Genomic DNA, 22,591 nt, shown 5'->3' on the forward strand with positions numbered 1-22,591 from the left:
CAGAGGAATGATATGAACAGAACTTTTTTCAACCAAAGTCATCTCTCATTCCTTTTGTACCACACTACCTTGTAAACACTTATTGTATTATAACGATTTGACTAAATGCCAGCAATCAAATATCAGGGCTAACAGGTTTCACATGAAGTACCAACATCATAGTAGAGTTCTCTGGGCATTTTATGTAATGCAAGTGATATAGACAGTCATCTATTATCGCTTTTTCTTCCCTAAGAACAATTACATTGAAGGCATGTTTATTGACAATTAGAATTCTCTTTTAAGATAATGTATTCTGAAGCCCTTGTACAAAAATGTCCACCAAGATTACGTTGGGAAAATAGAATAACTCCAGGCATAACTCTCTTACTTGATCCTCTCGTATTAAATCAAGAGAGATGCTTAATGCATTTAAGAATTTCAGAGACTGGTTCCTTCTTTCTTCCCCTTGCCCTGCTACCATGATGAATTAGAAAACTTAGAGCTATTGTAAATTTCCACATTTGGACATGGAAACACAAACTGCTAACTGCCTTTAAGAAATTAAGGGATGTAAACACAGGTAGGCTGTGAGAAATTCATAAATCAAAGCAGCAACAGGTAATGCCTCCATTAGGAGTTTAGGGAACACTGATGGATAAGATTTGGTGAGGAGTCTTTGCTCGAGTCAATATTTTTAAGGGGGCAGGGCACTATCTCAGATTCAGTCTCTGAAGAAAATACATATACATTTCTTTCCCCTCAAAACCATTTTTAAATAACAGTGTGGAGAAAAATAGGACAGGAATAGCTTTGAAGGAAATATAGATGTCAGAAGGGTTCAGTTAACAGAAATGTCCTCGAAGGAAGCACACTTTACTCTTGTGAATTTCATGGCAGTCTTTACTACCTTCAGGCTGTCTGCCCTCATTGTCCATCTTAACAATGGTCTCACCTGGATTCAAGTAGAGAATAGTCTGGGTTGTAGCCTTCAGGAGATTTGTTTGGGATTCCAAAGAAGTCCATAGATCAACCACAGACCCCACACCAACTGAATGCATTTAAGGAAGCTATGACTGCATGGTGGTTTCTAACCCCAAAGATCTTCCTTCTTCTCTGTTGTTGATACCTACTAGCCTAGTAATGTTTAGTAAGGGATCCTGAAATTGAAAAAGAACATCCTAGGACAGGCTAGTAACAGGAGGAGTGAGGAATTATGTCTAGTATCAGATATAATTGTATCTTATGTCCTAAAGTTGGCCCTGAGAAAGCCCATCATGCTGGACCTTCAGTGACTTCACTGCCAGATCAAACCCCAGCAAGTGAAGACACTATCCTTGGTTGATTTCTCTTATGTCTAAGGATCTGTGTTTTCATTATCTTATTTAACCCTCACAAACCCCTACAGGACAGGGATTGCTATCGATTTTCAGATTAGGATATTGAAGTTCAAAGAGGAATCAGGTTTACTCTCCCTCAAGACTGGTTTCACCCATCTCTCTCCCTAGTTGGAGTTATTAAGTCAGACCATATTTAACAGCTATCAGTGTTTGTATATAATAGGCACTTAATCAGTTGAATAAATAGTTTGTAAAACTTGCTGTAGTTTTATGCTCCCATTAAAGTTAAGTGTTAAATCACTAAATTGACAAGCATATTACTAGTCACCTCTCAAAATATTTAATGGTTTTGTATATGAAACGAAATCTTTCAACTTACAAAAGATAAAACTGATCACGTCAAATGTTTTTATGCCTAATTTTTCAAATGCAAATAAATTATTTTGAGAAAAATAAAAAGATCTAGTAGAGGCAAAAATAATATATCTATTTGTCTTATGAAAAAATAAAAATGGGAAATGTATAGGAAAAAAAATCTTGCTGGAGACTGCCCCCAAAATATTTAGTTTTTATATCTACAAAGTTTGTTTATCAGATTTTGGGATGTTTGGCTATCAGATATGTGGTATCAAAATAATGGCCCTCCAATGATGTCCACATTCTAATCACCAGAACATGTGACTATGTTACCTTACACGGCATAAGGAAATTAAGATTGCAAAGAGAATTAAGGTTGCTAATGTACTGACCTTAAAATAAGGATATTACTCTGTTTTTCCAAGTAGGCCTGATGTAATCACAGCATTCTTAAATTGTAAGAGAGAGGCAAAAGGGTGAGAGTCAGAATGTAGCCATGTGAGAAAGACTCTACCTGGCATTATCATCTTTGAAGATGGAAAAAGGTCACAAACCAAGGAATGTGGGCAGCCTCTAAATGACAGAAAATGCAAAAAATAAATAAATAAATAAAATTTAAATTAAATGAAAAATCAAATTCAACCTTAGATCCTCAGAAAAGAAAACAGCTTTCCAACCACCTTGATTTTAGCCCATCTCAGACTGCTGACAGCCAAAACTGTAAGATAATAAATTTTTGTTTTTGCAATTTTAAGCCAGTGAGTTTGTGATAATTTGTCACAGGTACAATAGAAAACTAATATTAGACCAAAGTAAGGACTCAAAGATATCTGAAAAATATGGTTAGGTGCATTAGCCAAAATCACATAGAACATGATTTAGAGACTCCTGGTTGTATAGTGCCACACTGCCTTCATTTTCTCAGATGAAATTCAACATAAGCCATATAAAACATTATAACATGACACTTCATTATATTTCAGCCAAAACCTTTAAAAACTATAGTGTAAGTTGTAATCAGGGAAACTAATTCAAAGTTGCATTTTCATACTTATAGTATTAAAACATCATATATCTCATGAAAGAATTCACTATTACGCTGGTGGTATAAATTACCCAGTGATACACAAAGATTACTGAATCTTCATATGACTGTAACCCAGTACAACAAACATCTATTTAATTTATGATTTATTTATGATTTTCTAGATTCTATGCAATTTAAAACCTTTAAAAAGAAAGCAAAATAAAGAAAAAATATGAAACAAAATGAATGAATAAATGAATGAAAAAAACTCTCTTCCATCAGTCAGACATAGACAGTTAAATAGCCACTGTTAGAAAAATGTTTTTTTTTGGCCTCAAGTCAACTTCCAATTCCTACAAAAAGTCACTAAACTGCTAATATTCACCAGTATAAATATATTCTCAATGGAATAACCCAACAGATGCATTAGTTCAAACTATTGCCTTCATAGAATTTAACAGATTCTGCATGATTTTGTAGAAAGAAAATCAGCCAAATACCAAAAAGAATTACTGAAAACAGGGCCTCAGGAGATCTGCAAAAATTAACAGCATAAAACATAGGAAGCTGAGATGCCAAATTATCAAGGGGGAGGATTACAGATTATGCTATGAGGCTCAAGCCAGAGCTGTACCCCTCTGTTTTTCCTTCATGTTTGCATTTCCTTGAAATTGAAGTTAATTCGTGGAAAATTAATCTGGTTTTTCTTTCAATAAGTAACCTCTCTCTAGAGTTGTGTTTGTCATCTTTACCCTCAGGCCAAAAAAGAACATTTTTTAAAGCGGACTTTCTCCCTGTTGCCTCTTTTTAATACTTTGATAAATGAAAAAATATAACTTTCTAATTATTCTTATTGTTATGACCTAGGCTAAGGTTATCAGCCTCTCTTACTTCTGGGGAACGGAAGGGAACATCCACACCTTGAATTACTCTAGGTTGCTCAAAAAGAATATTTTCTCTTTAGGAGACAATTGATAGATAGCAAAAAAACTGAGAAATTTGACCCCAAATGCCTGAGTACTAAAGAAGTTTCTGATTTCCACCTGGACACAAGACTGTGGAACTACTGCAATTTACAGCTTTAAGAGACTGGTTCAAGGGACCAGGAGTGATAGGAGAAAAGTCAAGCAGGATTGTTTTCCTTCAGATAAATTCCTCTGTATTCTGCCATGATGCTTCACGCATCTTGTTGGGGCTTTTACTTATTACAGAATAGTCCATGAATAGAAATATACCTTTAAGAGGCAATACCTTAAAAGCTGTCACTAGCCAGTCACTTAAACTGGATTATCTGAAAGCCAGCTGATAGCAAGCAAAGTGTCAATAAAACACAGGATAGGTGCTTGGATGAAAAGGAGAGCACTAGAAGACAGAAAAGTGCCTAAAAATAATGCGAAATGTTAAAAAAAAAAACAAAAACCATATCATCATAACTTTTCCTAAGGGCTTCCCAGGCTTAACTGACTTTATACAATCAATGCATTGAAAAGAAATACGAGCTGTAACTACAAGATTAAGTGACTAACCATGCTTAGAAAAATGTAACTCATGACTCAGATGAATTGTTTGCTGTGCTTTTCAAAGAAGTTGCCTTGGGAGGACGTAAACATTTCAGTGTTGTTGCCATGATTAAAACATCTATATATCTCCGTTTTAGGAAACGGCTTCATAGCATGTGTCCCTTTTCTTTAACTTTCTTCAGTAGTGGTAACAGTTCCCCTTTAAAGGTGGTTTGACATCTATAAATTCCAAAATAAGAAGAATTTGGAGTGAACAGTTACAGGGAATATGTTGTTTTGGTCAAGTTTATAGAAGGACTAAAATGCAGTCAAACTAATTAAATTGCTCATTAATTGGTCCTACTAATATCATATCGGTCAAAGAAAAAATCCATTAGAAATACAAAACAAAGAAAAACCTATTGAAACCTGTTGAAATGTAAATAGTGGAATCTAAACGAAAATATATTCCAACTCAGCTCCAATGAGAAAGGTTGATACTCTATAGTCAAAGTTGCAAGGCTGATGCAGGGCTGATGCAGGAGAAAGAAATCAAAGGCACATTATAAACCTCCTTATGAGGCAAACTGTCAATTTTCCTAGGAATCAGTAAGTCCCTCCCCAGGGTACCAGTAGCTGCCATTATAACCTTTCTCATATTACATTATAATTATCCCTTTGCAAGTTCGTCTCCTTCATAAGACTGCAAGTTCCTACTTTATATTCCTAATACAACAGGGCAACAATAATTAGGAGTTAAACAAATGAATGAGCAATACTCATTTGGGTATGTAAATTCCAATACATACTTATTTAGGGCCCCAACCTTATTTAGAATAATACAGATAAAGATTGGTGGGGACACATCTTAGGCAAACTGACTTTTGCCTCTGCTTTTTTTTTTCTTTTTTTAATTTTTTTAATATTTAACTTTAAAGAAGTTTTAAACTACATAAATGTTACATAAAAAATATGGGGGATTCCCATATGCCCCACCCCCATCCCCTCCCACACTTTCCCACAATAACAACCTCCTTCATTAGTGTGGTACATTTGTTACAACTGCAGTTATCAGGCAGTATTGGAAATATGCCCATTAAAAACAAAAATTCTCAAATATAGTAGACTTTTATACATTCTTCAATGCAGCTGAAAAAATATTCAGTATTTAAAATATTCTTATCACTTGGCTGCTTGGTACTCACTGACATCTAACTCCCTCTGAGACAGTGAGAAAATTCAGCCTGTTAGGGGGGAAAAATGAAGATAGGGCAAGTGCAAAAAGCTTATAGGAGGCCACTGAGGAAAGAAAAGAACATCTCAGGCTATCATAACCTGCCTATGCTGTAGAGAGATGCTGACGGATGAAGCAAGATACAGATTGCCTGCAATCTGATGTCTTTAAGGAAGATTGCCAACTGCAGAATTTCCACTTTGCTTAAGCCATTATTCTAGCACTCTTCCTCCACAACTTGAAATCTAGTGAGATGGCTAATAATACATTTCTGAAAACAGCTTTCAAAAATGACAATATGCCCCAAAATTTCAATGCTCAATAAAACGACTTTTTTAAAAATTGCTTGCAAGGGCAAATATATGACTCTCCTCCAAAAAAAAAAGTTTTAAAAGTTACAATAGTGTTAGTTGTGCGTGTGCATGTGCGCGTATATCTGAGAAGGGGCATGAGGAGAGAACAGGATGTTCTATTTTAATTTCTAGCATTTTCCTCGAGCCTTGATATTTTTTCATAGCTTTTTAACTACAGGGCTAGGGGAAAACGTAGGCAATTATGAAAGGACAGGAAAATACAACTAATATGACTTCCCATCTATATTTCCTTAGTGTTTTTTCCTATATTTCTCCTATGATGAAAAGACCCTCCTTCCAATTTTTTTGATTATTTAGTGAAAAGGCCCAACCAGAAACAAATAATACAAATAACACAAATGATACAAAACAAATAAATCAAACATTTTTAGGACCCTTGAGCAAAATCATTGATTTTTTTTCCTTCCTTTTATAAATTGAGACTTTCCTTTCTAGTTGTGAAGCATATGTTTTTCTCCTTTCTTCAATAAGATATTCCAGCTTTTACTCAGCGTGATAAAATAATACGTCTTCAAGTCTCCACAGATGAGTGCTAGGAATAAAATGTGACAACATAACTCTTGATATTTTGGGTAACAAATATTCTTTTGCTTTTAACTAATTCTGCTAGGAAAATATTTAGTTTCAGCTCTTCAAATCATTATTTCATTTTCTTTTTATTCTCCCTCTGTCCCCCAGAGATGGCTTGTTTACGATATGTGTAACAAATAATATTCATCAATATCCAATGTTTAACTGCTTGGTTTTTACAATTTCTTACATTTTCCATAGAACATTAAATTAATAAGTGACAGAAATGGGATTAAGAAAAATTGAGTGGCTTGCTTGACATAAAGATTTAGACCAACTAACTCATAAAATCTACATCAGATTCCCAGTCAGGCTGTACTCACTAACGTGAAGGCATGTTACATGGTAAATCATTCTTTTAGATGTGAGGTTATTTCTGCATTTATATCTTATATTTATGAAACCAGTATATAAAGAATAATTTTCTCCTTTCTGGTATTAAAAAAATAATGAAAACAAGATTCACAGCTCAAGTGGCAACACTCATAGTACTTACTAATGCTAGAGATCCAAAAGCATGATAGAGGTCATCTCTGAATACAAGATAAGTTGCATAAGTATGCATTATAAGACACAGTAATTGAAGACTAGAAATGTAACTGGTTTTCCTTTGGCTTCACACAAATCACTGACATTTTCTTTGCATATCATCTTCTGGAGCCTAAATGTAGAAATCAATATTTCTGATGGACATAGAGAAACATATACAGATGTGTATATATGTAAATTATACAAGTTCCATATACAGATCAATTTTTATACTCCAAATCTGTTCTTCATTCACACTGTGCATGTGCTATTCTTTAACTGTAATGTGACAACAGGGACATCAGGCACTTTAAATCCCTCAAAGTCTGCCTACATCCAATGATTAGCAATCAATGTAATAGAGAACATCTGTAACCATAAACAACAGCAAAATCAATGAGGAAAATTTTTTCTAAGTTCTTCATTAAATCCTTTCTCAGGCTAACCAGAGCTGTTACATGATGATAAATGCTTGTTTGCTGTTAGGATTCCTTGTCTTGTGCTCTAGCAACAACTGTTTTTGTTTTTGAAATATGCAATCAAAAAGTTCAAAATTAATGGCCATGAATTCTCAAGAATTCATAAGCATCCCTTTTTATTACTTGCTCACCATGTAAGTTAAGTATTCATACTATTTATTACTGATGACTGAAAACAATTTTGACTTGTCTGAGTGAGTAAGAAAAAAACTCACAAGATGTATACAGGAAACTTTTTGCTAGAGTGATAAAATATATACTAACTCCATCTTGTATTTCACTAAGTTTTTACAATGTGGTTATGCAAAACACTCCATTCTATCTCTTTTTCCCTCCATTGAAATTGTACCTATATCTAAACTGAAGTTTATGAATTCATAATTATTTTGTCTATTTTTGGACACTGGATTGAACAAGGTTTCTAATCTGAACCTAATTGTTCCAGCTCCCTCTTTGGTCTACTGATCTAGTGCTTTTAGAATACATTTAAGATGTCCAGATTTAGTAAGCCAATAAAGAACACTGATTAATTTCCAGGGTTTGGCATTAAATAGTTGTTACCAGGTGAGAGTTACTCTTTTAAGAGACTTGCAAACAGGTGGTCTGTTGGGCACTGTAGGAATCCAACCGAGGCCTGGAAGGAGATTAGCTAGGGACCATTATCATTTTAATGTCGTCCCCTTGCATCATTAGGAAATAACTGCTACACTGGCAATATTCTTAATATCTGTTTTCAGGGAAATAAAATTCCACAAATACATAAGTGAACTGGGGAAACAATGACCTCAAATGTTTGATTCACTAGTTATGATGCTTAACAATTTTAAATCATTTCAATAAGACTTAGATCAATTCAGATACTACCTACATGGAGATAAGTATGTAGAAATAGTTTTGCTACAAAAATACATATTCTTCAAAAATCTATTCAAATGAAAAGATATTCTAAAATGAAAAGCTTCATCAACTCATTAAGAAGACACTGTCATAGGAAAATATTAGTGCACCATTTTTTCCAAAATAATCACAACTTCAGATGGACTTGGGCACTATTTATCTGTATTGGAACTGATTGAAAATGTGTCTCATAAAGAATTTCATATAAATTTTAGCTAAATATAATAGAATATAAGAACAGATTTTAAGAAATAACTGTAAAATGGTATAGGTCATATTTTAATTGTCTACTCAATAATGAGCACTTAATTTAAAAGCAGAATAAATGACAGAAAATCATTTACAGGAAATTGATTTTCACTTTGGTTTCTTTCAGGGATTTGGGAACACTTAAAAAAACTATAAGCAGAAAAACATGTTTTCCATCTCTTCTTTGAAAAGGGTAATAAAATGTTTTAAAATGCTTCTAGTTACAATTTTATTATCTATAATAAGGCCTTTCCTATCATGAATTGAATGGCCATCCACAAAAATATGAATACATTTCTAACTACCTGTACTAGTAACACACAAAGCAGATTATATAAAGACTGCATAAAATGAAGAATATTAAAATGAAATAAAAGTTTTTCAAAGTATTTATGTTTCAAAAAGCACAGGGCAGATAGAGGAAAGAAGGAGAAGTGCTGGCTAATCTTAAGATCTACCTTTCCATCTTTCATGTGCACTTTGATTAAGGCTTATGGTGGTACTATTAAAAAGAAAAAATTGGACTGAGGGACCTAATTTCAAGATCATAGTAAAAGGTATTAAAATAGCAAGGTTGAATTATCACTAAAGCATTTAAGAGAAGCCAGTGAATCCAATTTCATTTTCATATAACTAGTTTGCTATAAAATAGACATATTCACTCAACTTCACTTTTGCATAGTTGTTGAGAGTGCAGTCTCTGCCATCAGACTGTCTGTGATTGAAGCTTGGTTCTGCTGCTTCAAATATTGTGTGACTGTGAGCAAGTACTTAACTCCTCTGCACATCAGTTTCCCCCATCTACAAAATGAAGATAATTAGAGGAGCTACTTCTTTAGGTTATTGTTCCTATTCAGTTAGTTAAGATAGTAAAATGCCTTGAACAGTGCTTAGCATATAATAGCGAAATGTAAGTTTAGCTTACATTTCTCCCTTTTCATGAGGGGAGAGATTTTCTTTCATTTCTGTTTCTTGCTGTTTCTCCAATAACTACAGGAGTGTCTTGCACCTAATAGGAACATAGTAGTCATTCAATGAGTAGTGGTTTTTTAAAATGTTAATGGAATTATCTGTGGAATCATATGCATATATACATACATATATATATACACACACACACACACATACCTATATATAAACACATACCTGTACATCCACACATGTAGTGGTTTGTTATTATATGGTAAAAAAATTAAAGAAAAAAGCCAAGAAATTTTACTACCAAAGTAAGTTGTAATGTTCCTGACCTAACAGTATCAGCATCTGGTTTTGAAACAATAGTCATAACCATCTTTATTTCTTGATGCCCTGTAGAAATGACATCTCTGTACCTTAAATCGATCCTTATGCTCAACAGTTAAATATACTGAAAATATTTAAAATTTTTAAAATCTTTTAAGTTTATGCCATAAATATCACCATTTCCTTGAAGAAGGAAAATGTTTTCCTTTCTATTTTTAAATGGAGGGGTTCAAATGTAAAATTAGATCTAAAAGCTTGGAAAGGTACTTCTTAGGAAAAGTCTTATTCAGTTGCTGGTATGCTCGGTTGCCTAGGAATCCCAAGCAAAGTACAGAAAGGAGAGAGTCCCTCTGCCCCCGGATTTGATGAGTTTATCCTTTATGCCGCTAACCAAGTCATCACTTCATATATCACATTAGACATATAGATTATTCCCAGGCTGCTCATTATGCATTTTATCATGTGAAGCTTTAACTTCATTAAAATAGAAAAAATGTAGAAAACTCAGATTGAAAAATTATAATCCTCCATTTGTCCATGTGTTTGTTTCACAAAGGAAAATTTATTGCATATACAGGTAATAACACTGAAGAGTCACTGGAAGTGTTGTACCAGCCTCCATTATATGCTTGGTAATTTCAATATGCCATGAGAAATTAGACCCACTAGATCTTTGTGAGACCAATTATCCCACTTATCCCACTATTTGTGAAAATCCACTGAGAATATTCTTAAGAAAGAGGGATTATGACACCTACATTACTGTTTCAACAGATTCCCTCTCCCTACGTAACCCTTATCACTTTTCATTTAGGTTTTAATACTGAAAATGTCCTAGACATTTAACACTAAATACTAATGCTGTCTTTTAAAAAAAGACCTCTGTCACATTTTAGGGTAATTTTTGGACTGTTTTTTTTTTATAAATATTGCTTTTGCATTAATCAATATACTTACATATACATCTTGGTTGACAAAATTAAAGTCGCTGTTATTTAAAATCACAAATCTCCATGAAAACATAAAATTGCAGAAAGCATTCAATGATGTGCATAAAATTTGGATGGAACAAGCTAAAACAGTATCTCAAATTTTATGCAATGCATATATATATATATATATATATATATTTTAAAGATTTATCATTTATTCATTCCTCTCCCCTTTTCTCCCCACCCCGGTTGTCTGTTCTCTGTCTCTATTTGCTGCATCTTCTTTTTCTGCTTCTGTTGTTGTCAGCAGCAAGGGAATCTGTGTTTCTTTTTGTTGCGTCATCTTGTTGTGTCAGCTCTCCGTGTGTGCAGCACCATTCCCGGGCAGGCTGCACTTTCTTTCACGCTGGGCGGCTCTCCTGATGGGGCACACTCCTTGAGCGTGGGGCTCCCCTATGCAGGGGACACCCCTGCATGGCAGGGCACTCCTTGCGCGCATCAGCACTGTGCATGGGCCAGTTCCACATGGGTCAGGGAGGCCGGGGGTTTGAACCGTGGACCTCCCATGTGGTAGATGGACGCCCTAACCACTGGGCCAAGTCTGCCACCAATGCATATATATTATAGAGTCATATCTTTTTCTAAAAAGCTATAGAAATCTTACAAATTTTTTATTGATTCCAAACACACATGAATGAGGTAATTCTTTGGGGCTCATCTAGAGAGGGTATGGTTGGTATGGTTCCCCTAAAAGGAAAAGTGTACCTTCCTACAAATAGTATACTTTCTGAGTATAATGACAAGCCAACAAGCTCATGAGGAAATAATGGTCCAAGCCAATGTGCTCCTACTTAGACCAAAGATGGGCTCTTTCCACCAAACCAGCTGAGAATTCCCAGCAGCTGTTATATACTAGAACAAAACATTTACGAAAGCCTACATATGAAAGCAAATTCAAATCTATCAGAACTACTAAAATAATAAAAATTATCAGATTTCAAGTGGGAGGTACGTTGGAGGGTGGCTGGTGAAGGTAGCCACTGGTGATGGCATCTCCGAGAGCAGCTGGGCCCACAGAGCAGCCAGCATGGAGTCGTAGCCGCAGCCTGAGCCAGAGTCGGAGCCTGTCACACTCCTGATTTGGTTTGGGTTTGTTCTCCTCAAGATCTTTTTACTCCCCTCCTTGCACAGACTGGACAAAACTGCCGCTGGGCCTTGACTTCAGGCACCCTTGCTCTGTCATGGACGGAACTCCCCACCGGGCAGAAGGCAGAGACGGCCCCCAGCCCGCCCTGGAGGAGCCACAGTCCCACTGGGGATGAGGGCAGGCCACAGTGAGGGGCACCAGAGGGTGCTGGGCCGCCAGGCACCACCCTGAGCCAGTCCGCAGACCGAAGGTACGATGGGAGAAGGCAAGACAAGAGTCCCTGGTGGACCTGGTGGAAAAGGCGGAAGCAGAGAGGATGGAGAAAGCACACTGCTTCTGAAGCCAGACCCCCTCCATCCAGGCATCCAACAGAGTCAGCCAGAAAGTTTGAAGGTGAAGGCAGAGGGCCAAAGCAATGGGTCTGTGGAGAAGCAAGGAGGTCAGGAATGGGGGGGCGGGGGAAGGTGGCTGTCTAAGCAAGGCTGGTTTGTTTTATCCTGATAACTTACTACATCAGTTTCTACACTATTTAAGATGTTACTACACACGAAAACCCTGACTAGGAAGCAGATATGGCTCAAGTGATTGGGCTCCTGCCTACTACATGGGAGGTGTGTGGTTCAGTTCCTGGTGCCTCCTAAATAAGACAGCAAGCTGGCATGATGGGCAGGTGCAGCAAACTGACATAAGACGATGCAACAAGAGACACAAGAGGAAAAGCATAATGAGGGACACAAAAAAGCAAGGAGCAGAGGTTCCCAGTGCCTCAAAGAGGAAGAGCAGGGTGACGAGCTGGCACAATGGGCAGGCGTGGTGAGATGACATGACAAGATGATGGCACAAGAGAAAAAATAAAATGAAGCAGGAAATGGGAGTGGCTTAAGTAATTAAGCACGTCCCTCCCACATGGGAGGTCCCAGGTTTGGTTCCCAGTGCCTCCTAAAGAAACAAAGAAGAGGAACAGACACAGCAAGTGCAAAGAACGAGGGAGTGGGGAGAGAGAAAATAAATAAAATAAATCTCTAAAAAAAAACAAGCCCTTTCTGACAATATCCAGGGCCTACAGGCAGATGTAGAAGCTCATACACAATTGTTGCATCCTGCTGGGGGGCTTCAAACAGTTTTATAACAAATGAAAAAAAACACACTTTTAAAAATATAACAGGTAGTGAAAATACCCCAAAAGTGTAAAGGCACTTGAAAGAATATCTAGAAAAAGTCATGTTTAACTAGAGTGCTTCACAAAGGACCAAATGCTTTGTGTAACCCCGTAAAACCTTGTCATGGAATCCGAAGAAGGTCCTTTTAGACAGAAGTCTTCAGGAATGAAGGGGTTTACACAGATTCACACTGCCAGTCAGCAAGAGAACTAGGAGGCAGATTTTCCAGTTGCCTTGTCCAGTTTCAGTTTATATATTATATCACAGTCCTTACACGAACGAACCAATAAGCATAAGTTAGGAATTTCAGGGCTTCTAACCCAGAGCTTTTGCAATTCCACATACCATCCATATCAGAACTGAGAAAAAATTTGGATTTCTGAGCCATAGTACAAACCTACCAGAACTGAATTTCTGAGAACTGGTCAAGTACATCTGCATTCTAAATCATATTTTACAGCCTAAAATCACCTGCTATACCTGGTTAACAGGGTCAACACCACATTACAAAATAACCACAATATATTTTATTAAAGATATTTTAGTTCCTCATAATCTTTACTTCTTTTCTAAGAAATGACAGTTAACTAAATGAGAACTATCAACTCTCAAAGTCTTGAAATATTTAGTCCACATAACCAAAAAGGGGAGGGAGATGTGTTAGGGTACCCTTTATATCTGGTCTGCCCTAGATATTCCGGATTGCCTTTTGTAACTGCTATATTTTTTGAAATTTCCTCCAAGGGTAAACAAAATGCTCTTGTCATCTTTAAGCCTCAGTTTCTTCATATTAAATTACGGTAACAACTTGATGGCAATAATAGGTGTTAATAAATGGCAACTATTTTTATTACAGTAGCCTAATAATATTGAAAAGTTCCCTCTTTCTTGTTTCCTTGTTTCTTCTCTTTCTCCCCAGAGTACAGGAGTAGAAAATGAATGGGAACAGCACAGTTGGATTGGGTATCCTAGACTGAAGACAAAGACCAAAATAAAGAAGTGGAGGTTTTCTACTTTCCACTTATCTTGTGATCATATCAGGCCATGACGTTTAGTGCCATCCTTAAGATCAACAGGGCTCTGGGCCAAAATTCAAGGACACAAACACTTGCCTTTGTCAGGCTTTCCTGTCTTCTCTGATAAAAATCTTACCTACCTCCCCACCTCCTACTTGGAGTTTGGCTTTCCAGACACTCTGACCTAAGGGATTTCTTAAGTCTCTTAAGATACTGAAAGCTGCCCATTTCTCCTCACTGCCCTAATCAAAATCCCCACTTCTTCAGGGCTATTGATCTTCCAGAGTTGCTGACCTAGTTATCTGCTTAAAGTAATTTACACCAAGGTAGGCCAAAGAACTCTTTCAGAGGTCATTTGCATTTTAAATGAGGTGCTTCTTAGACTATTCCAGGCTCCTTAGGAATGCTTTCAAGTTGCACAGTATTTCTCTGCTCTCAACTCCTCCTTCACTGCCCATCTCTTCCAAGTAAACATTTCACTTTGCAGATATGCAGGGGATCTCAACTTTAACATTGACTGTTCACTATGAGAAATTCACCAAAATGGACATTTATCCCTTAATAGCAAGCATGGTTTGGCAAAAAGAAGGAATACTATCGTCAGGAAAATGTAAATTGACAATGGAGACCCTTGTATGTATTTGGGCAGGTATGTATTTAAACGTCCTCAGATAAGTATTTCCAGAAAAGTACTTGAGAATCCAGGCATTCCCATGGTTCTTGAACGTGTCCAAAGCTTTCTGTGTGTGACCAGTTCCTCCTTATTTCTTTAAATCTTTGCTTAATTTAGTTGTTTTATTTATTTATTTAAAGGTTTGGGGTTTACACCACCAACAGGAGATAAGAAAGAAGGAGGGAAAATCTGGGAATTGCTCATTCACTACTGAAACAACTGACACTATACAGAGAAGGCAGGGACTCTAGCTAACACTGCCAGGTAGCCTTTCATCCTGGAGATACTCAGCCAGCAGGGCACTCTCAGAGCGTGACATTTGGCCACACCATATTCCAGTGATTCCAAATGAATGGAACTAAAGGATGCCCAACCCCAAAGCTAAGCCCTTCAACAATCACTCAGGAGTGCCTCCTATAGAATGGATATCTACCAGGGACCACTGGGAATACAGTGATGAGCAAGACAAACCTGGGGTCAACCCCTCTGAACTTTATGTATTATTCCTTGCCTTAAGTATAATACTTTTGAATTGTCTTATCCATAGTAGCGATTTTGTTCTAGTCACCATTTTATCTGCATTGTGTATTAAAAGTTATAACAAATCAATAAATTTTCTATGACGTGAATGAATTAAAAAAACCTCTCACACACACATACCTCCAATCTGCCAAGTTATAGATAGAAAAGTACTCCCAGAGAGATATTTCAAAATGTTGAATCACTTTTAAAGGTCCTTGATAAGTTTTCTAGAAATAGACTCAAGAATTTAGTTAAAGTGATATGCCTACTTCTTGAGAGGTTTTTATATTTGATAGAAAGGGTGCTATTTACAATTCCAGTTAATTAGATCTCCAAATTATACCCACCGGGACTTTTTTTTTTTAAGTATGAAATACCGTCTAAGGCTGCAAAAAGTTTAAAAAATGATGACTGTTTTAAGCAATCCTTTTGGGAAGATTTTGCCCAGAGACATCTGAAAATATACTGTATTCAAAGACACAAACTACACAAATTCCCTCACAGACTGCCAGTACTCTTGAATGTTGACCAGATATGTCTTCTTAGACTTTATAAAGTTCTTAAGCTACTTCCCTCAGAGTTGTGAAAAACCTCTTTATTAGCTCACTTTCCTTAATTCAGAAATAATAATGCTACTTTTCCTCACAGCTTATTCTGATGATCAAATGAACAAACATGTATGAAAATGCTTTGAAACTCAAGAAGCAAGATACAAACATAAACCATCATTTATCTGCTCTGTAAGCTTCCTTATAATATCCTAATTCCATGAGGACATCTGTCTTATTATTCTCTGCATACTCAGGGCTAATGCTGATATTAGTTGTCTTTAAACAAAACACTTATCTAATGAGTGAACTGCTCTAGACAGACCAGTCTAAAGCATTCTCATATTCCTCCTGAGGTTTTATAATGGAGAATTAATTATTGTTTTATAGTTTAAAAATAAAATGTCCAAAGCCTAAAATATACCATCATGTGTAATATAGTTTATTCTGTGTCTATCTTCATCCGTCCACAGCTTCCTCCATCACAGGGAACTCCCAGTCATCTCCAAGGTGAATGCTCAGGAAGACCTGAGGTTAACAAATTGGCTGTGGAGTGTGAGAAAAGTGAGCATCCAGATAATGAACCAATGGGAACGTGTTCAAAGGTTTAAAAAAAAAAAAAAGGCAAGAAATGCAGGGGAATGATAATAGATTTCTCAAAGCCTTTTGCTTTTGATAAATGCTGCTGTAATAAGCATGCTGTTGATCATTCTGATTCAGCTTAATAGCACACTAGAATCCATGGCAGTGTTAGTCATATTTTTGCTTTGATTTGTTTTGTTTTCCTAATCCTAATAGTAAATGGCTCTCATGTCCCATATCAAACAAATATAGAAATATAATTTACTATCACAACCAAATATATGAACATGCGCACATGCACGCAAATGTATTGTAACAAAAATAGCACCAAGCAATATTCACTCTTACCAGGACGATGTAATCAGATATTTTCTATTACACTTCAAATACTTCTAATTTTGATTTCATATTCCAATAACATGTTGCAACCCAAGTTTAAAAAATTCTGACTTAGAATATTCTTTGTGAAGGTATTAGTAAGTATTCCCGCTATGTGGCGGCACATTCAATTAACCCAACATTCTAGATTTTTTATTTTTTAATAATTTGTTTTTGAGTTGATATGATTTGTTACAGGATTCACATGTTAAGCATATATGAAAAAGTTAACTCCTGGAGATGAGAAATCATTTCCAAGAAACAGAAAGTGATACAGGCTATTTTCATCTGCTTCTTCCAGTGTTCCTTGTGCTCAAAACAAAATGAGAAGAAGAGAATAATTAGAGTTTTACTCATTGTTCTCACTAATACTTCTGAGACTTTCCTTTTGTATTTTCTATTAACAGCTAATAGAATAAAAGGCCTCAAATATACATTAGGTTAAAGTGCATTGCCTATCACTTCACACTTTAGATGTAGTTTCCAATATTTTCTGCTTTTTTTTCTTAAAGGGCGATTACATTGGCAGTGATTCCCCAAAACATCTTGAGAATCTGGCATTCATGGACAGTATTTCAAAACTTGGGAAACATTTTATACCACAAGCAATATAGTAAACGTGTTATAAAATTATCAAACTTTAAATATGGGACACACTTTTAGGTACATTAATAAAAACATATACAATAACAAATAGACACATAAATATGCAAACACAGAGAGTTAGGACTATCCAAAGCATTGCCTGACTTACATAGAGTTGTCAGTCTTTCTCTCAACAATATGTAACATGCAGAATTCTTAGAAACTGTTTGAGTTAAATCCACCAAAACAGGAAGCCACATATTCTTTCTGATTGTGACTCCAGTGATCTCAGTAAATCTAACTTGAAAAGTTGTAAATTTTTTCAGGAATTTGACAAAACACCTGAAAATTCTGTAGCTACCCTGGTCAGTGTTTCTAGATTAATGAAAATATCAGTTCTTCGCTATTTCTATGCTAAGTGCAAACCTAATATCTCAAATTTCTTTCACACACAATATTTTTTATAAATGTCTCCCCTAACCCTTGCAGACACCTATGTGGGAGTACATACAATAGAATTCAGAAGTATACACGCATAATGAGAAACACAACTCTCTGACTGACCTGAAAAATGTTGTGATTACATGACACTTAAAGAATATTGATCAATTTTGGTTTTATTTGAAGTATGTACTTAATATTATATATATAATAGACAAAGATTCAATAGATTTAATTTTGTCTGTTCACAAAAGTCTTACAATTATTACGGAAATATGTTTTTGGATTTTTGCAAGACTTCACTATAAAGTTCTGCTAACCACCTCTCTGAGAATGGAGCTCTTGGTGACTTAGATATCTATTTATTAGTAGCACATTTTTGTTTCAATACTGTTTCTTTTATAAATTTATTTATTTCAATACTGTAATTCCTTATATGAGAAAAAAAATGAAAATAAAATGCACAACAAGTGGAACAAGCAGTGATTGGCTGACACCCCACAGTCAAGGACAGGCTCCAGTTGGTTTCGAAGTAGCAAGGTCATCACAGTATGGTGCATAAAGGAGCATCATATTAGAGTGGAATTCAGCCAACCACAGTAATGTATGGATGTAGACGCATCTGAAAGAAGGAAAATAAAGATTTATGCAGGTAAAAAAAAACGTGGCAAAGAAATTTCTCCCAATGTCTTATGCCCCATTGGATTTCTGTGTTAGAGGTTTTGGAGGAGAGAATTTTCATTTGCAAATTATGTGTTTGTAAATAATAAATCTGCTCAAGAAAAGCAAATAAAAGTAAACTTGTCAGATGAATACTACTTGGAAGCTTTAATAGTTTTTTTGTTTGTACACAGCATTAGAGTTCAATACAAACATCACTAAATTCTTGGAAAAAACCTTTATTACGCCTTTAAAGCATTAATTCACCAAAAGTGATAATTAAGATTAGTTTTAGTGGTTTCAGCTCAATTCTTCTTGGAATGTGATTTCTCCCACAACTCTAAAGCTAAATAAAGCATTGTGCAATGTACTGCAACTGAGTCCCTCCTTTCAAAAAGATTCTAAGGGCTTTAAAAAAAAAAAAGAAAAACAAAGCTTACTCAAGATATATATAAACAAATCTTCCTATTTCTATAGAGCCATAGTAAATAAATGAAAGAAGACTTGCTGTAGTCTAAAAATTAGTTATGCACAGCTTAAACATAAATGCTCTAAACAAGTATTATACTAAATTTCCTGCATAACCTCCAAATCCACTTAGCCCCCTAAAAAAGATGTTAAAATATCTAATAAGATGGATGGCCATGCAAAGCAATGACTTTGTCATAATATATGTAATTTTTTTAAATCCTTCAGATTTCAATTTTTAATTTATGAACTCAATAATCTATATTTCATCAATATGCTCATTTAGAATCTGATACACTAGACTGGTTAATTGTCTAACAAGGAAGAAATGCAATTGAAAAAATGACACAAAGTCACACTCTTCTAAAAATTTGCTAGAAAACAAATTTAGAGGGAAAATTAGCTCACGGTTGTATGAGCAAGATATTACACAAAATGCATCCACAAAGCTGGCAATATGCAAAGGAGCCCAAAAGCCAATATTAGTGATAAAGGTAAAAGATTATCCCAACTATACTGTATAAAAAGTTTCTAATTTTTTTCTTTTCCATTAATCTATATTTTTATTAAGGACATGCTAAATGCTAGGTAGGAGCTTACGTTTATTATCAATGTTCTACTAAATTTAGAAATTATATCAATTAAATTGTAAAATATATATTCTAAATAATTTTGAGTTACTTTAATGTATATTATCAATTGCTATCCTACATAAAAGAGGAAAAGAATTAATTTCCATTAAAAATCTGTAAATTCAAAATATAATTTCTCTGATAATTTTACATATAAGAACTAGTCTGAAACAGACTTATGTTCTATTATAAAAGTGTCAATGATCATAGCCAAATATATAAAGTTACATATATATATAAGTAAATCTCAGCAGATTTCTGTGGCTGATTAAATAGAAAGAGAGAAAATAAGAAAAATCATTTTTTTTCTGATATGGATGATATGATGAATAAAAAACATTGGACTCTGCATTCCGTGACAAGTTCTAGAACACATTTTAAATCCCTGATAATTTTGTGATCTTAAGCAAATTACTTTTCCATGCTGAGTCTCAGTCTTCTCTTCTGGAAAATTAGGGGTAGCTTGGTAGATCACTTTTAATTCTAAAATGTAATGACTCTCATGGTTTTACATACAGAAGTTAGGCTGTTGATTACGGAATATTTTGTTTTGGCTTGTAAGTGTTTAAATTTCAGATATTTTGCACATATCAATGTACAAATATCACAATGAAATAAAAGCATAAAGATGCCACATTTGGTATATACAAATATATCTGAGGGCTTGTGTGTATATGTAGGGAACAGAGTTTGTGATATATACCATGAGATACATATTTTTCACGTGGTATATGAAATTACTTTAAAATATAAAGATGGTGAGAGAATGATTTTGCTTTATTTTTCCAGTTGCGTGATTTACTTGAAATCTTTAAACTGACTTAGGAATAATTTTGAAACAAGGTTCAAATCATCATGCATGGACTTCCATATAAATCTGTATTCTCAAGGCAGATCAAATCAGTAGATGATCTTTTCTTTATTTCATTGACTTTCAGAGATCCAGTTAAAGTTGCTAAAGACAAGGCCTATCTTTCATCAGTTAAGAGCCTCTTATATCTTATGTGAGACTGAATGTAACAGAAATACCAGCATATATAGATTCATTGTATCTCTTAAAAGTGTTCTTTGCCATAAAACAGGAGAACCATATTGTAGAAATTATACTTAAAGAATTAAAACTGGAAGCTGTGACTGGCATCACATCATAGATGCATTTCTACTATAATATATATTTAGTTTTCTTAGTGCTTAGACTCTAATTGATGGTGCCAGGTGATTAAAAAAAAATAAGCTCTGCCCTATTTTTACTAAGCATACAATGACTATATTGAACATAATTTGATCAATTAAAAAGATCATTGTTCAGCAGTTTCTCCTACAAGGAAAACTGTCACTGGAGTGAATATGACTTTTTTCTTGAACATTTCAGGATCAAATAAAAATAGGTTTAAAATTAGTGTTTATTCAAGATGTATCTTCTATATTCTTGTCAAAAATAAAGTACCTTAATTTCCATTTACTAAATAAATAAAATAAAATTTTTACTTGCAAGCAAGTGCAGTATATAAATAACAGCATGACAAGGATAAACTGAAGAAAAGATGTGATACTAAGGAAAGTGGTACACGTATTTTAGATCATCTATTAACCTTTTGCAATTATATTTTTTACAAAAATTTAAAAATAATCATTTAGTATAACACTAGAGATTTAAAAATAAATAGGAAAAAAAAAAGTCTTTGCCTTAATTTTATACATCAAAAGTACACTTGTACTTCCAGGACCCCAAATTCTAAAGACCAAGACCAGGTTTACCAAGCAAAGGGAAAGAAAAATGGAAAGGTGGACACTCAGTCTCGATAATTCCATCAGAGATCCACATTTTGATGAACTAAACACATTACTTAATTGAGAGCAAATACTTTTGTTTGAATTGCAAACTGAACTATGAAAACCTGGGTTCCATCATCAGTTTCTCTAGTGTGAATTTCATAAATCCAGCAAACCTGCGACACATCTCTTAGAATATGTCAGAGTACCTACAGAAGTTTTTATTTTAATATCTCTACAGCCTATGAAAACAAACCAAAAAAAGATGTTTGAGGGTAAAGGTGACTGTTACTTACAAACTTATTTCTACCAAGCTGTTTAACTTTTGATAAAATAACCATAAACAGAATTGATGAGGAATACCTCAAAACGTCTAATTCTCATGAAGAAAGAAAACTGTAAGAAGCATTATTTCCATTTTATTGCAAATAAAGAACTGTGATAAGGAAGTTCAGGAGTATAAACGAAAGCTTTTCATCAGATGAAAGTAAAGATTCTTAATTAATCCCTACTATAAGGAATTAAAAGAATCTATCCCTCATGTTTTCTCTTAGATAAACTGAATATCATGAGAGACTATAACAAAATACTGTGTTCTTTTTATAATTTACATTGAGTTTAATCAAGAAAAATGCATTTAGGCAGTAACTGTTGTAAAATATAAAGGTATCTTTTTAAAAATAAAAATAGAAATACATCTACTTATGACACAAAATAAAAATCAGAAAAGGACCCTGTGTATTATGTTAGATGTCTAAGCAGAATGTAACTTTGTAAATGGATCCTTTGCCCCTTGACAGCAATATTGAGATGAAGCGTATCAATTACGATTACTAATTACATTAAGCAGAATGTGTTTCATTCGTCTTTATTTCATTTTAGGTCAGCTATTTACTTGTGGTTAAAACTTTATCTATCTTTTGAATACCTAATGATATACAAGTTTCTCAAAGTCATTCCTATTGCTCTGTGGGTTTTCTCTTTTACTGTATGGACTTACTGGCTCAGTTAAGGGATTAACACCATACATTAGTTTATTTATAAGCCTATCACTTTGCCCTTTAAACTGGATGCCAACAGTGTGGATATTGGCTGTTTTAAAAATTTAAGAATATAGAGCTGATCCCATCCGATGAGCCAAAGGAAGCTTAAATGACAGCACAGAACATATGAAGGGTTTGCATGCATAAAATAGCTCTAAGTCTGTCACTTGATCTGTCTACCCATAAGCATAAGATTACACAATTTAGAACACAAATGCCATTCAGCCTCAGGACAAAACGTACTGTAAGGATGGAA

The 22,591-nt window shown here is 34.7% G+C and overlaps 1 protein-coding gene across 10 annotated transcripts in view; it reads right to left on the minus strand.

Annotated features, from left to right (window-relative positions):
- Positions 1-22,591, minus strand: part of PCDH7 (protocadherin 7) — a 440,575-nt gene that overhangs the window by 410,535 nt on the left and 7,449 nt on the right. The window contains exon 2 of one of the 10 annotated variants that reach the window (XM_004463020.4): positions 16,634-18,381. The exons of the other annotated variants lie outside the window; for them this stretch is intronic. Coding sequence (XP_004463077.1) covers positions 18,346-18,381 — 36 coding nt within the window. The 3' untranslated portion in view covers positions 16,634-18,345. Of the gene's footprint in view, positions 1-16,633; positions 18,382-22,591 lie in introns of those variants that run through there. 10 annotated transcript variants of the gene reach the window in all.

This window comes from Dasypus novemcinctus, chromosome 1 (assembly GCF_030445035.2).
Source record: "Dasypus novemcinctus isolate mDasNov1 chromosome 1, mDasNov1.1.hap2, whole genome shotgun sequence".
In the NCBI taxonomy this organism is placed as follows: Eukaryota; Metazoa; Chordata; class Mammalia; order Cingulata; family Dasypodidae; genus Dasypus; species Dasypus novemcinctus.